This window comes from Pempheris klunzingeri, chromosome 13 (genome assembly GCF_042242105.1).
Source record: "Pempheris klunzingeri isolate RE-2024b chromosome 13, fPemKlu1.hap1, whole genome shotgun sequence".
NCBI classification, from domain to species: Eukaryota; Metazoa; Chordata; class Actinopteri; order Acropomatiformes; family Pempheridae; genus Pempheris; species Pempheris klunzingeri.
The window spans coordinates 20,761,958-20,782,446 of NC_092024.1; the positions used below are offsets into that span (position 1 = coordinate 20,761,958).

Here is a 20,489-nt window from a genome sequence, read left to right on the forward strand (position 1 = left end):
CAGACAGACATTCAGCAGGTCTCATTTCAGCACAATCTCTATCAGGACTTTAAGTGCCATCACATATTTCAGTCCACCTTCTGAGTTTTAGGGTTGTTGACTGCCAACAGCTTATCATTTCAAAAGAATATTAACCTTCATATTACAGTAAATGATGATTGAAGGCAGGATTGTCCCATTATCTGAGTTCAACACACATAGTGTAAACTATAGATCACTGCAAAATGAACCAACAAGTGTTGTGTATACTCGCTTGTGGGGAAACCATGTTGCTGTTGTTTTGCTTCCTATCATTAGGTGGCGGTATATCTGTGCTGAGGCACTTTAAAAGTATGTTTTTTCTCTTTATACTGAGAAAACAGGAAGTGAAAGTAATCAGAATACCAGCTGATACTGGTGGTGAAGACACAGTACTTATGACTAGACTGAATTTGGTGTGTATTTCTGTGCCATCAGCAAACACAGTGAATTGAGACGCAGCTGAACAAAAACTGTCTGACAACAAATATGGTGAGTGTATTAAAAACAAATGACTTGGCCTTTATATTCTTTCACAATGTGAAGTAGCTGATGTACATTTGATGGGAGGGTGTTGATAAGAGTTTGGTCTGGACCTGCTCTTTATGGAAAAACATCTTGAAATCACACTTGTTATGAAGTGGCACTATATATGTATATATAAAGATGGACTGATTGGTACCACTGCTCTTCAGTCCAAAAACGTCTCCACTGCAGCTCACAGCCTCTTGCACCTGTATTCCTTCCTTTTCTTAACAGAGAAGGGTATTTTTAATCAGGCAGATAGTAGTTGGCATGATGGTTGTGAGGAGGAGGAGGAGGAGGAGGAGGAGGAGGAGGATGCACTGCAGCACCGCCTACTTCATGACTCCATGTTGGTTTTCTGATTAGAGGGTTAACTCAAAGAGGAGGTGGGATATAATCAGTACAACCGCTGATACACTGAGAACGTCTTTCATGTAAACGATAAAATTACTACTATAATAACCAAACAACATGATCATCTTATTCCTAAGCATTCATTTTAACAGTATTCTCCTTTCAGGTAATGTCATCAGCTGTTTATTTATTCTTTTTCTAAATTGTATTTCTGTACAGCCAGAGTTCTACAGCACTGCTATTTTAAATGACTGAATTTATCTCGTTTCATTCTTATACTCTGTCTTGTTTTTGGTTGATGTTGTTTCAACAGGTTCCTCTCTAAGTGACCAAGTCCACCAGACTCCATCTAACATTTTCAGCGAACCAGGAAAGACTGTCAAAATCAACTGTTCCCACGTCATAGAAGACTATTACCGAATCTTGTGGTACAGGCAGTCAGACAGACAACTACAGTTACTGGGATATGTGAATTACCAAATACCAAATCCAGAGTCTGGAGTGAATGTGAAGATGGAAGGAGGAGCAAGTAAAGGAGAGACCTGCACATTAACAACTGAACAACTCAGCCTGGACAGCAGTGCAGTGTATTTCTGTGCTGCTAGTCGCACAATGCTACATATCACTGCTCCTCAGTACAAAAACCTCCCCATCACATTTTTTCACGTCTGTATTACAGCTCACAGCCCTGTGCACCTGGAATATGCCCCCCCCCCCTTCACAAGGATCAGATATTAAAATGGGAGGTTACTTATATGCAGCTTTAACCTGCCACATCCTGTTATAATCAGCAGCCTCAGTCACTCAACAATCTAACATCTTACATTGCATTATCCTTACACTTGCTAGTTCAATGAAACTTTTTATGAATGGATTTCGAGCTAAAGTTTGAGGGGGTAACAACAGATCTGTGTTGTTTTGCTTCCATTCATACAGTGGCAGTATATCTTCACTCAGCCAGTGGTGAGTGGTGGCGGCTGACATGATGGCTTGAATCTTTAGGAGGAGGAGGAAGCACCATGACACCACCTACCTCAAGAAAAGCGATGGTTTCCTGATAGGAGGGTTTAAAGGATAGAAATCTATAGTGTACCAGCACATACTGTGATGAGTAAACAGTATCCTCAACTAGACAGTTAGAAAACACAGCGTCATGATCATTTTCTTCTGTATCACCTTCAATGTTATACTGGTTTCAGGTAATAAGTCTTTAACATGTGTGTATGTACTATAATAATAATAAATGTAATCACATGTTTGTTAACATCTTACACACCTCTTCTCTGCTCCCTTGTTTTTTCTTACTTCATGTGATTGTATATTGTCTGATATTTCTTTGCTGATACCTTTTTAACAGGTTCCTCTCTCAGCAACCAAGTCAAGCAGGATCCAGCTGAGATGTACAGCAAACCAGGAGTAACAGCCAAAATCACATGTTCACACAGTATTCAGGACTATGACCGGATCTTCTGGTACAAGCAATTAAAGAACAAAGAGATGCAGCTCCTGGGATACATGAATGTAAACAGTGGATATCCTGAAGAAGGAATAAATGTGACGATAGAAGGGAGAGCAAGTAAAGGAGAGACCTGCACATTAACAACTGAACAACTCAGCCTGAACAGCAGTGCTGTGTATTTCTGTGCTGCTAGTCGCACAATGCTACATATCACTGCTCCTCAGTACAAAAACCTTTTTATCTCTGTGTTACAGCTCACAGCCCGACACCTGCATTAACCCATTCTAACCGATGTCGGTCTTTCCTCTCATCCAGATCAGATATTATAATAGGCAGCCTCAGACAGACATTCAGCAGGTCTCATTTCAGCACAATCTCTATCAGGACTTTAAGTGTCATCACATATTTCAGTCCACCTTCTGAGTTTTAGGGTTGTTGACTGCCAACAGCTTATCATTTCAAAAGAATATTAACCTTCATATTATAGTAAATGATGATTGAAGGCATGATTGTCCCATTATCTGAGTTCAACACACATAGTGTAAACTGTAGATCACTGCAAAATGAACCAACAGGTGTTGTGTATACTCGCTTGTAGGGAAACCATGTTGCTGTCGTTTTGCTTCCTATCATTAGGTGGCGGTATATCTGTGCTGAGGCACTTTAAAAGTATGTTTTTTCTCTTTATACTGAGAAAACAGGAAGTGAAAGTAATCAGAATACCAGCTGATACTGGTGGTGAAGACACAGTACTTATGACTAGACTGAATTTGGTGTGTATTTCTGTGCCATCAGCAAACAGTGAATTGAGACGCAGCTGAACAAAAACTGTCTGACAACAAATATGGTGAGTGTATTAAAAACAAATGACTTGGCCTTTATATTCTTTCACAATGTGAAGTAGCTGATGTACATTTGATGGGAGGGTGTTGATAAGAGTTTGGTCTGGACCTGCTCTTTATGGAAAAACATCCTGAAATCACACTTGTTATGAAGTGGCACTATATATGTATATATAAAGATGGACTGATTGGTTCCACTGCTCTTCAGTCCAAAAACGTCTCCACTGCAGCTCACAGCATCTTGCACCTGTATTCCTTCCTTTTCTTAACAGAGAAGGGTATTTTTAATCAGGCAGATAGTAGTTGACATGATGGTTGTGAGGAGGAGGAGGAGGAGGAGGAGGAGGATGCACTGCAGCACCGCCTACTTCATGACTCCATGTTGGTTTTCTGATTAGAGGGTTAACTCAAAGAGGAGGTGGGATATAATCAGTACAACCGCTGATACACTGAGAACGTCTTTCATGTAAACGATAAAATTACTACTATAATAACCAAACAACATGATCATCTTATTCCTAAGCATTCATTTTAACAGTATTCTCCTTTCAGGTAATGTCATCAGCTGTTTATTTATTCTTTTTCTAAATTGTATTTCTGTACAGCCAGAGTTCTACAGCACTGCTATTTTAAATGACTGAATTTATCTTGTTTCATTCTTATACTCTGTGTCTTGGTTTTGGTTGATGTTGTTTCAACAGGTTCCTCTCCAAGTGATCAAGTCCACCAGACTCCATCTAACATTTTCAGCGAACCAGGAAAGACTGTCAAAATCAACTGTTCCCACGTCATACAAAGCTATGACCAAATCTTGTGGTACAGGCAGTCAGACAGACAACTACAGTTACTGGGATATGTGAGGTACGAAACGCCAAATCCAGAGTCTGGAGTGAATGTGAAGATGGAAGGAGGAGCAAGAAAAGGAGAGACCTGCACATTAACAACTGAACAACTCAGCCTGAACAGCAGTGCAGTGTATTTCTGTGCTGCTAGTCTCACAATGCTACATATCACTGCTCCTCAGTACAAAAACCTCCCCATCACATTTTTTCACGTCTGTATTACAGCTCAAAGCCCTGTGCACCTGGAATATCCCCCCCCCCCCCCCCCCCCCCCCCCTTCACAAGGATCAGATATTAAAATGGGAGGTTACTTATATGCAGCTTTAACCTGCCACATCCTGTTATAATCAGCAGCCTCAGTCACTCAACAATCTAACATCTTACATTGCATTATCCTTACACTTGCTAGTTCAATGAAACTTTTTATGAATGGATTTCGAGCTAAAGTTTGAGGGGGTAACAACAGATCTGTGTTGTTTTGCTTCCATTCATACGGTGGCAGTATATCTTCACTCAGCCAGTGGTGAGTGGTGGCGGCTGACATGATGGCTTGAATCTTTAGGAGGAGGAGGAAGCACCATGACACCACCTACCTCAAGAAAAGCGATGGTTTCCTGATAGGAGGGTTTAAAGGATAGAAATCTATAGTGTACCAGCACATACTGTGATGAGTAAACAGTATCCTCAACTAGACAGTTAGAAAACACAGCGTCATGATCATTTTCTTCTGTATCACCTTCAATGTTATACTGGTTTCAGGTAATAAGTCTTTAACATGTGTGTATGTACTATAATAATAATAATAAATGTAATCACATGTTTGTTAACATCTTACACACCTCTTCTCTGCTCCCTTGTTTTTTCTTACTTCATGTGATTGTATATTGTCTGATATTTCTTTGCTGATACCTTTTTAACAGGTTCCTCTCTCAGCAACCAAGTCAAGCAGGATCCAGCTGAGATGTACAGCAAACCAGGAGTAACAGCCAAAATCACATGTTCACACAGTATTGAGGACTATGACCTGATCCTCTGGTACAAGCAATTAAAGAACAAAGAGATGCAGCTCCTGGGATACATGAATGTAAACCATGGATATCCTGAAGAAGGAGTAAATGTGACGATAGAAGGGAGAGCAAGTAAAGGAGAGACCTGCACATTAACAACTGAACAACTCAGCCTGGACAGCAGTGCTGTGTATTTCTGTGCTGCTAGTCGCACAATGCTACATATCACTGCTCCTCAGTACAAAAACCTTTTTATCTCTGTGTTACAGCTCACAGCCCGACACCTGCATTAACCCATTCTAACCGATGTCGGTCTTTCCTCTCATCCAGATCAGATATTATAATAGACAGCCTCAGACAGACATTCAGCAGGTCTCATTTCAGCACAATCTCTATCAGGACTTTAAGTGCCATCACATATTTCAGTCCACCTTCTGAGTTTTAGGGTTGTTGACTGCCAACAGCTTATCATTTCAAAAGAATATTAACCTTCATATTACAGTAAATGATGATTGAAGGCAGGATTGTCCCATTATCTGAGTTCAACACACATAGTGTAAACTGTAGATCACTGCAAAATGAACCAACAGGTGTTGTGTATACTCGCTTGTAGGGAAACCATGTTGCTGTCGTTTTGCTTCCTATCATTAGGTGGCGGTATATCTGTGCTGAGGCACTTTAAAAGTATGTTTTTTCTTTTTATACTGAGAAAACACGAAGTGACAGTAATCAGAATACCAGCTGATACTGGTGGTGAAGACACAGTACTTATGACTAGACTGAATTTGGTGTGTATTTCTGTGCCATCAGCAAACAGTGAATTGAGACGCAGCTGAACAAAAACTGTCTGACAACAAATATGGTGAGTGTGTTAAAAAACAAATGACTTGGCCTTTATATTCTTTCACAATGTGAAGTAGCTGATGTACATTTGATGGGAGGGTGTTGATAAGAGTTTGGTCTGGACCTGCTCTTTATGGAAAAACATCTTGAAATCACACTTGTTATGAAGTGGCACTATATATGTATATATAAAGATGGACTGATTGGTACCACTGCTCTTCAGTCCAAAAACGTCTCCACTGCAGCTCACAGCCTCTTGCACCTGTATTCCTTCCTTTTCTTAACAGAGAAGTGTATTTTTAATCAGGCAGATAGTAGTTGACATGATGGTTGTGAGGAGGAGGAGGAGGAGGAGGAGGAGGAGGAGGAGGAGGAGGAGGAGGAGGAGGAGGAGGAGGAGGATGCACTGCAGCACCGCCTACTTCATGACTCCATGTTGGTTTTCTGATTAGAGGGTTAACTCAAAGAGGAGGTGGGATATAATCAGTACAACCGCTGATACACTGAGAACGTCTTTCATGTAAACGATAAAATTACTACTATAATAACCAAACAACATGATCATCTTATTCCTAAGCATTCATTTTAACAGTATTCTCCTTTCAGGTAATGTCATCAGCTGTTTATTTATTCTTTTTCTAAATTGTATTTCTGTACAGCCAGAGTTCTACAGCACTGCTATTTTAAATGACTGAATTTATCTTGTTTCATTCTCATACTCTGAGTCTTGGTTTTGGTTGATGTTGTTTCAACAGGTTCCTCTCCAAGTGACCAAGTCCACCAGACTCCATCTAACATTTTCAGCGAACCAGGAAAGACTGTCAAAATCAACTGTTCCCACGTCATAGAAGGCTATAACCAAATCTTGTGGTACAGGCAGTCAGACAGACAACTACAGTTCCTGGGATATGTGAATTTTAAAACACCAAATCCAGAGTCTGGAGTGAATGTGAAGATGGAAGGAGGAGCAAGTAAAGGAGAGACCTGCACATTAACAACGGAACAACTCAGCCTGGACAGCAGTGCAGTGTATTTCTGTGCTGCTAGTCTCACAATGCTACATATCACTGCTCCTCAGTACAAAAACCTCCCCATCACATTTTTTCACGTCTGTATTACAGCTCACAGCCCTGTGCACCTGGAATCTGCCCCCCCCCTTCACAAGGATCAGATATTAAAATGGGAGGTTCCTTATATGCAGCTTTAACCTGCCACATCCTGTTATAATCAGCAGCCTCAGTCACTCAACAATCTAACATCTTACATTGCATTATCCTTACACTTGCTAGTTCAATGAAACTTTTTATGAATGGATTTCGAGCTAAAGTTTGAGGGGATAACAACAGATCTGTGTTGTTTTGCTTCCATTCATACGGTGGCAGTATATCTTCACTCAGCCAGTGGTGAGTGGTGGCAGCTGACATGATGGCTTGAATCTTTAGGAGGAGGAGGAAGCACCATGACACCACCTACCTCAAGAAAAGGGATGGTTTCCTGATAGGAGGGTTTAAAGGATAGAAATCTATAGTGTACCAGCACATACTGTGATGAGTAAACAGTATCCTCAACTAGACAGTTAGAAAACACAGCGTCATGATCATTTTCTTCTGTATCACCTTCAATGTTATACTGGTTTCAGGTAATAAGTCTTTAACATGTGTGTATGTACTATAATAATAATAAATGTAATCACATGTTTGTTAACATCTTACACACCTCTTCTCTGCTCCCTTGTTTTTTCTTACTTCATGTGATTGTATATTGTCTGATATTTCTTTGCTGATACCTTTTTAACAGGTTCCTCTCTCAGCAACCAAGTCAAGCAGGATCCAGCTGAGATGTACAGCAAACCAGGAGTAACAGCCAAAATCACATGTTCACACAGTATTGAGGGCTATACCCAGATCTTCTGGTACAAGCAATTAAAGAACAAAGAGATGCAGTTCCTGGGATACATGAATGTAAAAGATGGATATCCTGAAGAAGGAGTAAATGTGACGATAGAAGGGAGAGCAAGTAAAGGAGAGACCTGCACATTAACAACTGAACAACTCAGCCTGGACAGCAGTGCTGTGTATTTCTGTGCTGCTAGTCGCACAATGCTACATATCACTGCTCCTCAGTACAAAAACCTTTTTATCTCTGTGTTACAGCTCACAGCCCGACACCTGCATTAACCCATTCTAACCGATGTCGGTCTTTCCTCTCATCCAGATCAGATATTATAATAGGCAGCCTCAGACAGACATTCAGCAGGTCTCATTTCAGCACAATCTCTATCAGGACTTTAAGTGTCATCACATATTTCAGTACAATCTCTATCTCAGTACAAAAACCTTTTTATCTCTGTGTATTTTTTCCAGCAGGTGGCATCAGGGATTAAGAAATGCTCCAACACACAATGTGAAGTAGCTGATGTACATTTGATGGGAGGGCGTTGATAAAGAGTCTGCAGCAAACGGAGCCACTCAGAGCTCTGTGTTCACTCAGACAGGAGGGCAACATGTCAACATTATTCTACTTATCTTGGCTAATTGGTAATCAATTTTACTTTTCAGGAATATAACTGCATCTATAATTTCTGCATTCATTACGGAGTTTTCTCTTCTAGGCATGTGTCTGGGTCTTGAGGTCCGTCAGTCTCCCTCTGATCTCATCACAAAACCTGGCAAAGTGCAGATTTCCTGCAGCCATGATAAGACTGACTACAGGATGATGCTCTGGTACCAACGATCACCTGGAGACACAGCTATGAAACTCATTGGATATTTGTACAATCAAGATGTCACGATGGAAAAGACATACACGAAGAATTTCAATATCTCTGGAGATTTGCGAGGGATGACAGCAAAGAACGGCTCTCTTACAGTCAAACTTGTAGGACAGCAGCACAGTGCAGTTTACTACTGTGCAGCTAGAGAAGCACGCTGACAAAAATCCCCTCTGAACTTTACAAAAACTCCTACACAATCTTTTCTCATCAGTGATTGGAATAAACTGCTCTGGAACACCTGCTTTTGTGGTTGTATTTTGGTTTGACAGTCATGTCATTAGCTGATGCAACTGTATTTCTATATTATTGGTTTATTCTTATTAGATGATACTAAACTAAAACCCAGTTAAATCTGTCAAAAGCAGAACATTTTTTGGGGAAATCAGGCAAAAGGAAGAGTGCATATGCATATCAGTTAAATATGCAGCCACTCCTCTTTTCCACACCCTGCTTGCAGAATCTGTCATCACATCGGTAATATTGCATTTCATCCGTGACTTTACAGTAACTCAGAGCTCCATCTCATATCGCTACACAATGATCAGATTTCCTTTTTGCTATTTTCTCACAGGTAACAACTGCTTCGCTCTAAAGTCAGTTGTACTGCACTGTTTACCTTCAAATCTAAAATCAATAATCTGTATAACTTTGTTCACAGCAGGTTTTTCTCTGGCGGTTCAGATCCATCAGTCTCCCTCTGGAGTCATCAGAAAGGCTGGAGACGATGTGCAGCTCGTCTGTACCCACGGACAAACTGACTACACTGTGATGCTGTGGTACCAGCAGCCTCCTGGAGACAAGGCTCTGAAACTCATCGGACATGTAGATTACAGCAGAATAAACGTTGAGGAATCATATGAAGATCATTTCAATATCAGTGGAGATTTGAGCGGAAATACAGCAAAGAATGGTTCTCTGTTTATAGTGGGCCTGAAAGAGCCTGAGCACAGTGCAGTGTATTTCTGTGCAGCTCGGTACCCACACTGAGGCACATCTCCTTCTGACTACACAAAAACTAAACTCCTTCCTTTATCAGCTGTGGGTTTGAGTTCATTAACCAGATGCAGTCAAGGTCATGTGACTTATACCTCACTTCCTCATGTCTCTGCTGGATGTTTTCCTATTCAGTGAAATCATACAGAAAGAGTGGCTGTCTGATCAACCATCATTATCATTTCTACAGAGAATCAAATCTGCATTGGACAAAAAAAAAAAACACCTGTCGAATATGCACATGCACAGTTCAGAAACAACAGCATAGAGGAGACGTCTCATTTAGCAGGACATTTGAGCAGAGACAAAGCAACAAACGTGGTTCATTTTCCATAACTGATGGATTGTGTTTTTTTAGCCAACTTATCCTTTGTTGCACTTAACTTCTGCCTACTGCCTCTTTCTCACCATTCGCTGACCAGCCCCCAACAATAATATTGTTTGTCAAATGGCATAACTGCCTAGTGCAATATGATTTAACACAAAAAAGGCAGAGTTTCAGACTGTCTTTTAGGAAAAGAAACAGACTGAATGAAAGTTTCTCAGAGTGAACTTAAACGCTCTGATTTCTCCACATCACTTCCTGCCCCTCCTTCTGATCCACAAAGCACAGCAGAGACTCTGCTGCTTCTTCACATTCAGCATGAAGCCGTCTCCTTTCATCGTTTTCTGGATCTCAGTCTTCTGGATTAAAGGTATGGCACATTCACGAAACCACCTTTTTTGATCATGGGTGGAGTAATTTTTACTGCCACTAATAGTCGATTGCTTATTTTTTAACTGCAGTTTGTTCCCCAGTAATTTAATCCAAACGCATGATTAGGTTTTATCCACTCGTGGGAAGATATTAAAGCAGCTCTTAACATTCAGTCCCAATCTCTTTACAGGAGTTTTCCTCAATAAAGAAAAGCAGGTGTTTCAGAGTCCAGCTGAACTGTTGATTGAGCCGAAAGATGAAACTAAGCTGACCTTGACACATCAAATCCAGAGCTATGACACTATTCTCTGGTATCAGCGCTCACCAGGAAACACTTCCCTAAAACTGATTGGTTATGTTTCTTACAAAGCTGTAACGGTTGAGTCGCCATTTCAAAGCCACTTTAATGTGAGCGGAGATGGAGAGAAAGCAGCTTTTCTTCACATCCTGAGCCCGAGACACCCTGAAGACAGCGGAGAATATTTTGGAGCAGCAAGTATGCACAGTAATGAAGACAGTGACGCTCTCATACAAAAACCTCCATAAATGATCCAGCAGAAAACAGCACGCCTACAGGAAACCACAGAAACCACCCGACACAGTATCAGAGTTCAGAAAAAAGTCTTCATTCAATATAGGTTTTAGTTTATTTTACAGCACTGCACTAAAAAGACAATAATAGAGATCTAGATCATTCACACATTCAGAAAATAAATTAGAGGTTTGAGAGAGGGATTAAAAAGATCGAGACTGTTTTTACAGACTGATGAGTATATTTTGTAATGATGTAATCAGTCACATGAAAATGTGGTCTCAGTCAAGTATATTCAAGTAATCAATATCAGTTGGTCTGGATCAAGGATAAAAATAAATCAATTTCTGCTCTATTGGTGTTCACAACAAGGCTACAACACATATGAAAGGAAAACATCAAATCCTCCAAACTAAAAAGCCAGACAATGTTAAATCAGTTAATCAACATGTCACTTGAGCTCTCCTTTATACCAGTGGATTTATTGATATTCCCAGATATTACACAGTTAGCAAAAAATAACTGTTGACAGAAAAATCAGTCCAGAAACCGGTCTGAGCACACAAATCCTGCGGAAATTCAGTTGATCATAATCAAAAATGTAAAATAAAGTACAGCAGGATCCTGAGGAGATGATTCAGCCAATAGGTGGAGAAACAGCACGCGATTGGCAGCTTTTATCATGACCCACAGACACAAACACCCACAGCCTTATTATTCTCACAGCAGTGCTTTTCTCACATCAGAGACTGACAACAATGTCTTCATCTACGGACACCTCTGGTTTTCTCTTCCTCTTCTTTTATTGTATGATCTGAATTACATAAAAAGTGGTTGTTATTTATCACTATTTATGTAACATGCTGAACAATTTGTGCTAAAAGTTTATATTTCCTCCTCATTATTGTTCTGCATTAACAACATTTTGTATATCCGCTTTCTCCACAGGTCAGGTGAGCGCTGTTACTTTTCAGCAATCTCCTCCTCAGATAGTGAAGGAGAGCAGTGAGGTCCAGATTAACTGCAGTCATAATGATAATAACCTTCAGCTAATGCTCTGGTATCAGCAAGGACAGGACCGTCAGGCTATGACCCTCATTGGGTACACATATGGAACAGGCTCCCCAAACTATGAGCCTCCGTTTGAAGAACAATTTAAGCTGACAAGAAGAGACACAGTGAGAGGAGCTCTGATTATACAAAATCCAAGCCTGGCACACTCTGCTGTTTATTTCTGCGCTGCCAGCACACAGTGATGTGGTTTAACGTCACTCCCTCACTAAAAACCCTCAGCTTTTTTTCTATAAAATGAGACATGAGAGGCGGTGCTTCTCCTAATGCAACATTCGTGGAAGCTGCAACAACACAAACTTGGAGAATGTCTCCAGTTGTGACAGCATTTCTTCTCATCTTGCTCCCATGTAATGAAATTACCTGCAAAAAACAGCATTTTACATTTTCTTTTCTTGTTAACCTTATGGAGCAATTATATTTGTGTTTTTTTGTTTCACCGTGGCTTCAACTTTTAAAATCTGTTTTTTCACAGATCGAGCCAAGAGTGTGACATTCCAGCCATCTCCTCCCAGAATAGTTGACAACAATACCAAGGTGGATTTTAAATGCAGTCATGACGACTCCAATCTTAAAGCAATGCTCTGGTACCAGCAAACAGAGAGCAGCCTGATGAATTTAATTGGATACAGCTACTTTGGTAGTGACCCCAACTATGAGAAGCAGTTTGAAAATCGCTTTCAGATAACAAGAAAAGACGCAACAACAGGAGGTCTGATCATCAGTAGTGTGACTTTATCAGACTCTGCTGTGTATTTCTGCGCTGCCAGCACACAGTGATGTGGTTTGATGTCTCCCCATCACCAAAAACCTGCTCTCTTCTTCTCTACTGGTTTCAGGTTCAAGATCCTGAGAGGCAAAAATAATGTGACTGTTCAATAGAACAGAATAGAATAAAAAGCTTTTATCATCATCATGTCAATCATGTCATTATTGTAAAATGAACAACAACACAGCAGAGTGGTCTTGATTCATCCTGAAAAAGTTCTTTAATTTTGTTTTATATGCTTCTTTTTTTAAAAAAAAACAGTTCAAAGGTTTTCAAAACCTTCAGGATGATTCCTGATCCACTCTGTTGGGGGTCATTTTGCAATAATGACCGCCACTGGCTGTACATTATCCTGCCTACTACACAGCTTCATATTAAGGAAACCAACAATTTGACACAAAATACTGATCTTATATATTTAAAAATGATCTTATTGCTTCCGCTATCACAGCAACGGTCTGCTATACAGAAATAACAGACCGTAGAATGACATAAATGACCAATCAGATTCGAGAATTCAACAAAGCCAGAAAAGTTGGGTTGGAATTTATGACTGCAACACACAGGCAACGATAAAGCTATTACTAGACAAAATCTATTCTTTGGACGGCATTATTTCCCAGCCCAGCCCAAATCTATTAAAACTCAGTTGGACACTTTACAGCAGATAAAACAAAAACAGCAGTAGTAAAGGTCAACATAGAAGCTGTCAGCGGCAGTGAGCAAGTGCTGCCATTTAAAGAACAGCAGAACAAACAATAAAAAGCATTTGATTTCCTTTAGTAATTATAAACAGTACATTTAGTCTGCCATAGTGAACAGATCTCATGATATGTATAGATATGTCTATGTCTGTTACTACCGCCCACAAGCAAACACTAAGTTTGGTACAGACAGGGACCTCAAGACAAGAATATAGCCGTAAAGTAAAGAAACAAAGCAGGACAAAATATGATGCTGAACTGACTCAGCCCCAAAACACTTCATATACTCACACTAAAGGAGTATTTATAGTCCAAATCAGCAGCTGGACAGCATCATACAAGTGCCAAACAACAATAAAAGCTCAGCCACTCGAAGAAATGACTCACAACTAATCCCAATAACAAAACCACAGCGAGGAAGCCGACAAAAACTAAAACTAAATAAAAATGAGCCAACCCAAAGCAGCATTATTAGCATTAAGTCATTAAACACATGGCAGGCAGCAGCCAACTGTAATGTTAGCGTAAACAAGCATGAAACTTAACAAACTTGTTTTTACAGCCCAGTGGTAATCAATAGAACTGTGGTGGCGGCTGCAGTCGGTCTTCTCATTACTGTCGTGGTCTCGTCCTCCAGCAATAGTGTTGAAGGGAAGGGGTGGGATATTTTTGGTTGCAGACCCTGCCTCCTATAATGAGTGAGAATTAGAGACAGTGCTTCCGCTCCAATCATGTGATCGCCTTGTGTTTCCTTTGTGTTGAACAAAGTTATATTTGACTGCATCATTCAGCTGGAACGAGGCTCGTCAATAATATGCTTCTCACAGTCCTTTACCTTCCACTTCTTTTACACTCAGGTGGGTTTTTGTGTATGAACTCATATTGGATGTACCAGGTAAATAGTACTTGAAAGGTTGTGTTACCATCAAATTCATGTATCCGAGTGAAATTACTGTTCTATGTATTGATTGAGGTGAAATGCAATAAAACGTTATCCTTCACGTGCTGCAGGTCTCACTGTTGTAGTTCTTCAGTCTGGAGATCAGATGTGTCACCCAGGAGTCGCAGTGGACCTTAAGTGCAGCTTGGGTCCAGGGTTCAGCATGAGCAGCTACACCATGCTCTGGTACCGACAAAACCACTACGGAGCTCCAGTAGAGTTCCTCACCAAAGAGTACGACCAAACTGTGGGGCACTTCCAGTCCTCCATCAACACATCCATAAACAGCTTTTCTCTTCAAATTACTGAGCTGTTTCTCAACGACAGCAGCACCTACTACTGTGCTGCTAGTCACAGTGATGCACACAGACCAGACAGCCATACAAATAACAAGTGTGTGTCTGTCACAGATGGCAAACAGGCAGGAAGAAGCTGTGGCTCGTTTGGTTTCATACTGAACTATCAGACTACAGTAGCGATGGTGGAAGTGAAACAGTGAAGAGATGGATTCAGATTAGCCAAAGCTTCACAATGTATATCACTGTAGGATAAGACTGACTTACTATGCAATATTTGGCTTTCATTTCATTGCAACAGTCACAATAAGCTCTCTAAGAACCAGTCACCTGCCTGAAGCTGCAGTTGCTGCTCAGTCACCACTAGGAGCCAGTAAGAACTCTTACATTCAGTTAAAAGAAGAATCCAAAGTTTTTTTTCTTCACAGATTTAATTTTTTTACTTGTCATCTTTCTTACTTTATTTGTAGTCAGCCTTGAAGGAGACCCAGCTGTGACTTTGCAGACATAACATCACAGAAATCCTCATAATGCCTCCAAATTATATAAAAAGAGCAAAAAGAACATAAAGGTTTACTGGTTTAGTTACATAATATTAGTTGTATGTTATGATTTATTTTAATGAATACAATATGTTCAATTTCATGTGTTTATTTCATAGAAACAGATATATAAGCATAAGATATCACATATAACATTTAGCCAAAGCTAATTTGCAGTGGGGGAATGTAACATAAAGTGAGTACATTTACTTGTTAGGTGCAGTTTTGAGGTGCTTGTACTATATTTGGGAAGCTCCATTTTATTCTGCTTTATACTGCTACTCCACTACACTTTACATTTACTGCATTGTATATATTTGACAGCCATAATCAGTAGTTACTTAAAAAGTTCTCATTGAACATAAAAAATATAATCAGCAAATAAATTAATGAGTTATTATAGATTGAGTATATAAAGTGGCAAAGCCATCTTTACCATTGATGCATCAGTAATTATGATGCAATACTATAATATATATGATTCGGATTTTTAAACACTTCTGTTGCTCCATCTTTGAAGAAAATTTTAAATATTGTCTACAGCATCAATGAAACCTGTCAGTAAATGTGTGTTTCTCCTCAGTTCACTGATAAGTGGGTGGATAAAGAGGTGTGACCAGCAGAGATGTCACTCCCTCTAAGGAGCTACAAACAAACAAACAAACAAACACAGACCCGTTTCCTTCCCTTCCTCCTTGCTTCTTTTCTTAGCCGTCACAGAAATAGCAGCAGTCAGGCTGGAGAGCGTTCAGCCGCCAGTCAGCCCGACCTGCAGCTGCTCTGACAGACTGAGAGATGGAGGCTGAGATATGGAGAAGCTCGGTGGGGGAAGGAGAGGGGAGAGAACGAAACAGACTCTAGGTTTTTGTGTGATGCTTTTTCACCGTGGGGACAGGGGGCCACGGTGATACAATCCAATAGAGCCGTCGTACAAAAACCTCCTCCCATTAACAGCCATTGTGTAGGCTGCCACAGGCGAGCTGGGACACTTGGGAGGGCAGAAAAAACAATAATATGAATGAGTATAAGATGGCAGGACACTCTGCCGCTGTAATGTCAATTTATCTGCTGGAAAACAGGTTTTAAAATGACTTTCAATACAAATGTGGAGCGTTTGGATGCTTCTTTACTCATCCTGACAACAAATATAACAAAGCTGGACATTCTCAGGCTCATCCTGCATATTTAAACTCCATCATCCTCTGGATTATTACACTGTGTCTGAAAATGTTGTTATGGAAAGTTTTTTGACTTTTTGGTAGAGGAGGCATTCAGTGTGACACTGGATCTGAAGCTTTCTTTGGAAAGGGCACAAAACTCACTGTCCTGGGTAAGTCAGAGCTCTCACTACTTCTGTTCACTGTGACAAACTTCAAATTCATAGTCAATATTAACACCGGTATGAAAGTGAAGGAAAAAGACTATTGTCATGAAAAAGCTGAAATATTGAGCTGAACAAAAATCACTGTGACCAACACTCAACCTGCTTACTTTGGCCAAGGAACCAAACTGACGGTTTTAGGTAAATATTTCACTTTATTACTGTAATTTGGTGAATGTGACATTGGAAAGACTTTACTGATCCTTCTGTTTATATTAAGACCCTAAAGCAGAGATAATTGTGGTAGAAAAAGACACGAGAGCTTCATGCTCAGTATTTCTGCACTGTGACAATGCTGAAGCTTACTTTGGGAAGGGAACAAAACTCACTGTTCTGGGTAAGTCAGAGATCTCACTACTTCACTTCACTGTGACAAACTTAAAATAGTCTCATTGCTGTTATGACAGTGAAGGAAAACGTGTTGTTATAAAAAAGTTGAAATATTGAGCTGAAGTGAAACACTGTGAACTACGGTGATCCTGCTTACTTTGGCCAAGGAACCAAACTGACGGTTTTAGGTAAATATTTCATTTTATTTCTGTATTTTAGTAAATGTAACATTGCTTTTGAGTCTTAGCATAAACAGAAGTAGTGGTAAAGTCTTTGAAAAGATCATTCTGGTAGAGAAAGACAAAAGTTTTATGCTCAGTGTTTCTGCACTGTGACAATCGCAACGAAGCTTACTTTGGAAAAGGAACAAAACTGACTGTTTTGGGTGAGTCAAAGCTCTTTCAGTTCATCGTGATAAAACTGCGTAAATATTGGTACAAAAGGGAAAAAACAGTTATTGAACTGAAGTCAATCATTGTGAACAACAATTATCCTGCTTACTTTGGCCAAGGAACCAAACTGACGGTTTTAGGTAAATATATTTCATTTTGTTACTGTAATTTGGAAAACATTATATTGCTTTAGAGTCTTAGTTCAAACAATTAGTATTAGTAGAAACGTTCTAAAAATCAGTCTAAGAGTTTCATGCTCAGTGTTTCTGCACTGTGACAATGCAAACGAAGCTTACTTTGGAAAAGGAACAAAACTGACTGTTTTGGGTGAGTATAGGATCAGTTACATTGAACTAATGTAATAAACGTTGTAACTGGAGTGGTGCATTAAGACGTTTATTGAACTTGGGCCTTTATAGTTTAGTTTCAGCTCAGTGCTTTTTGACGTTAAGCTAAAGCGCTGTGCCAATTACGAAGCCTATTTCGGTCAGGGAACTAAACTGACTGTTCTCGGTGAGTAAGACATCAAATGTTACTCTGATTCATTCATTAACTAAAATTAAAGCACATCTGCTGTCTGTGGAAAACATTTTTAAAAGTTTAGCATAAAACCAGACTGTAGTGCAGCATGTGTTGACTTTGGATTTGGAGTAGTGATAGTTAGTAATACACATGAAACACTGTTTGCTAAAAGTTGCTAAAAAGACCAACTAAATGTAAAGAAGCAAAGTTAAAGCAGCATCTCAGGCTGTTTTGAGCACTGATCCAGAGCACTGTGACTCTAGTGGTAATGAAGCTTACTTCGGTGGAGGAACAAAGTTAACAGTTTTGGGTAAGAAAGTTATATTATTGATACAATCAGTGATAAAGTCTGCAGTAACAAATCAGAGCAAATGTAAAATGCATTGCGATTGGAGTAGTTCTTTAACAGCCCTACTGTACTCAAGCTTAAATTCAAACTCTGCTCAGTGCTTTTTGTTCTCAAGCTTAAACGCTGTGTCAGAACACAGAAGCTTACTTTGGCCAAGGCACAAAACTGACTGTTCTCGGTAAGTAAGACTGCAAAATGTCTTCACCTTAACTGTACCTGAATCTACCTGTAAAACACAAAAGCCTTGTACTGTTTCGTTCTGCTTGCAGCATGTATAAAACACAGGTTAACAGTGCGGCCGCTGTTGATTTTTAATCTAAAGAAAAGTTATATGTATTACAAAACTAGAAACTAAAGACGCAAAGTAAAAACAGCCTCTTCAGCAGTTTTGAGCACTGATCCAGTGCACTGTGACTGGTGGTTTGGAAGCTTTCTTCGGTGGAGGAACAAAATTAACTGTTTTAGGTAAGAAATCAAACACGTTGTAGTTGAAGTGTTTATTTAAGACACTCCAGCCGAGCTTAGGTTTAGCTCGCAGGTTTTTGTTCTTAAGCTTAAACGCTGTGTCAGGGCAGAGAAGCTTATTTCGGCCAAGGCACAAAACTGACTGTTCTAGGTAAGTTAACATAAAACCTAACATAGTGGTTATTAACATATTGGTATCGTATACAAAGTCTACAAAACAGGCCGTAGTTGTTGATTTTAAAGGCGCATTGGGCTGTTTTGAGCACTGATCCAGTGCACTGTGACTCTGGTGGTGGTTCAGAGGCTTACTTTGGTGGAGGAACAAAGTTAACTGTTTTAGGTAAGAAAGAGTTCAGTAAATATGGTTCAGTTATGATTCTGTTAAGATGTTTAAAGTTACTCTAAAGCTCAAACAACTCTTAAGCAATAAAAGTGGAAGATTTGACGGTTTTGTTAATTCTAAGATAGCGTCTCTGCATACGAGTAACAAAGTTAGGAAAATGTCAAAGTGGCGAGAGGCAGTAGAAAGAGTTTTTGTTACAGTCGCAGGTCTCTGTGCTCCTACAACGAGGCTTATTTTGGAGCTGGAACGAAACTCACGGTTTTAGGTAAGAAAACCTGCAACAATAAATCTGACAGAGCGAGATTCTCAGCATGTTTACAGTGTATGAGTAGGAAGAGGTGTCAGTTTTTTAAAAATACACCCTTAGACTTTTTATTCCTTTAGGCTATGAAACAAAGCATTCTGTTTTAAAGAACTCAGAAGAGGATGTTGTGGAAGTTTGTGCTGAAAAGATGTTCCACAATAAAACATTTGACACAACGCCCAGATTATCACAGAGAGTTCTTATCAGCTCTGTGACACACTGTGAATTCCCAGTCAGAGGCTTACTTTGGAGCTGGAACTAAACTCACTGTTTTAGGTAAGACGATAACAAAAACCAACATAAACTAATGTAATGTTCCACAGGACATGACGGCAAACTACTCGGTAACTACCAGATGAGAGTGGGGGGCTTTTATTCTCACACTCTTAAATTGACCTTAAATCTGAAGGTGTTACATCTAATTTAATTTAGCAGAAATATGTATTGTTTCCTCTTTCTTGCCTGTTAGAAGTTTGTAGTTTATCTTATAGAAAAGCTCAGAGACAGTCCTCAGCTTTCAGTGCTGAAAGGTGAGGCAGTTTTTCTGTAGCTTCATATCAGTGTGAACAACTACGACCCTGCTTACTTTGGCAGTGGCACCAGACTGACAGTGCTGGGTAAGAAAAACTAAAAAGAAAACGTGCACATTGAAGTTTGGCTTTTGAGCTTCTCTTAACTCAAATCTGAGAATTATTGTTGAGTTATGTTTGGGGTTGTGATATGTTGTTTAGTGAAGCGGCTCTGTGTTGCTGTGCAAGTTTGAAGTTAACTGCAAAAGAAAATGTATCATTTATGAATTGAGATGAATCTCTCGGTTCTATGAGGAAAAAAAGGCAGCATTTGGTCTTTGTACAAGACATTACTAGACTTACTGTAGTTAATACATTACTTCTTTTCAAGCTGCTAAAACTGACACCCAGAGGGTGTCATTATTAACGTTTTCTCAGTTGCTGATGAACAGATGCTAAAACATTGTATTTCTGTCTGTGCATCAAAAAGAAAGAAACTAGTATTAGTTTCTGAAAAAACTCACAAATGCAATAAAAAAATAAGTTAGCGTTAATTCAGCCGTTGTAGATCTTTGTCAGTTTTTTACATGCGAGTCAGCTGTGTGCTCAGGCAGCTATCCTGCTTATTTTGGAGAAGGAACCAGGCTAACAGTTCTTGGTAAGAACGCTGCAATAAAACCACCAAAC

At 39.7% G+C, this 20,489-nt stretch overlaps 1 protein-coding gene across 3 annotated transcripts in view; it reads left to right on the plus strand.

Annotated features, from left to right (window-relative positions):
* Window positions 1–20,489, plus strand: part of LOC139211607 (M1-specific T cell receptor beta chain-like) — a 40,590-nt gene that overhangs the window by 18,651 nt on the left and 1,450 nt on the right. The window contains exons 1-3 of one of the 3 annotated variants that reach the window (XM_070841876.1): window positions 7,316–7,529; window positions 7,688–7,981; window positions 18,080–18,142. In XM_070841876.1, coding sequence (XP_070697977.1) covers window positions 7,484–7,529; window positions 7,688–7,981; window positions 18,080–18,142 — 403 coding nt within the window. In that variant the 5' untranslated portion in view covers window positions 7,316–7,483. Of the gene's footprint in view, window positions 1–7,315; window positions 7,530–7,687; window positions 7,982–10,284; window positions 10,352–10,543; window positions 10,859–18,079; window positions 18,143–18,756; window positions 18,798–20,412; window positions 20,461–20,489 lie in introns of those variants that run through there. The other 2 variants (XM_070841875.1, XM_070841877.1) reach the window with 2 other exon arrangements.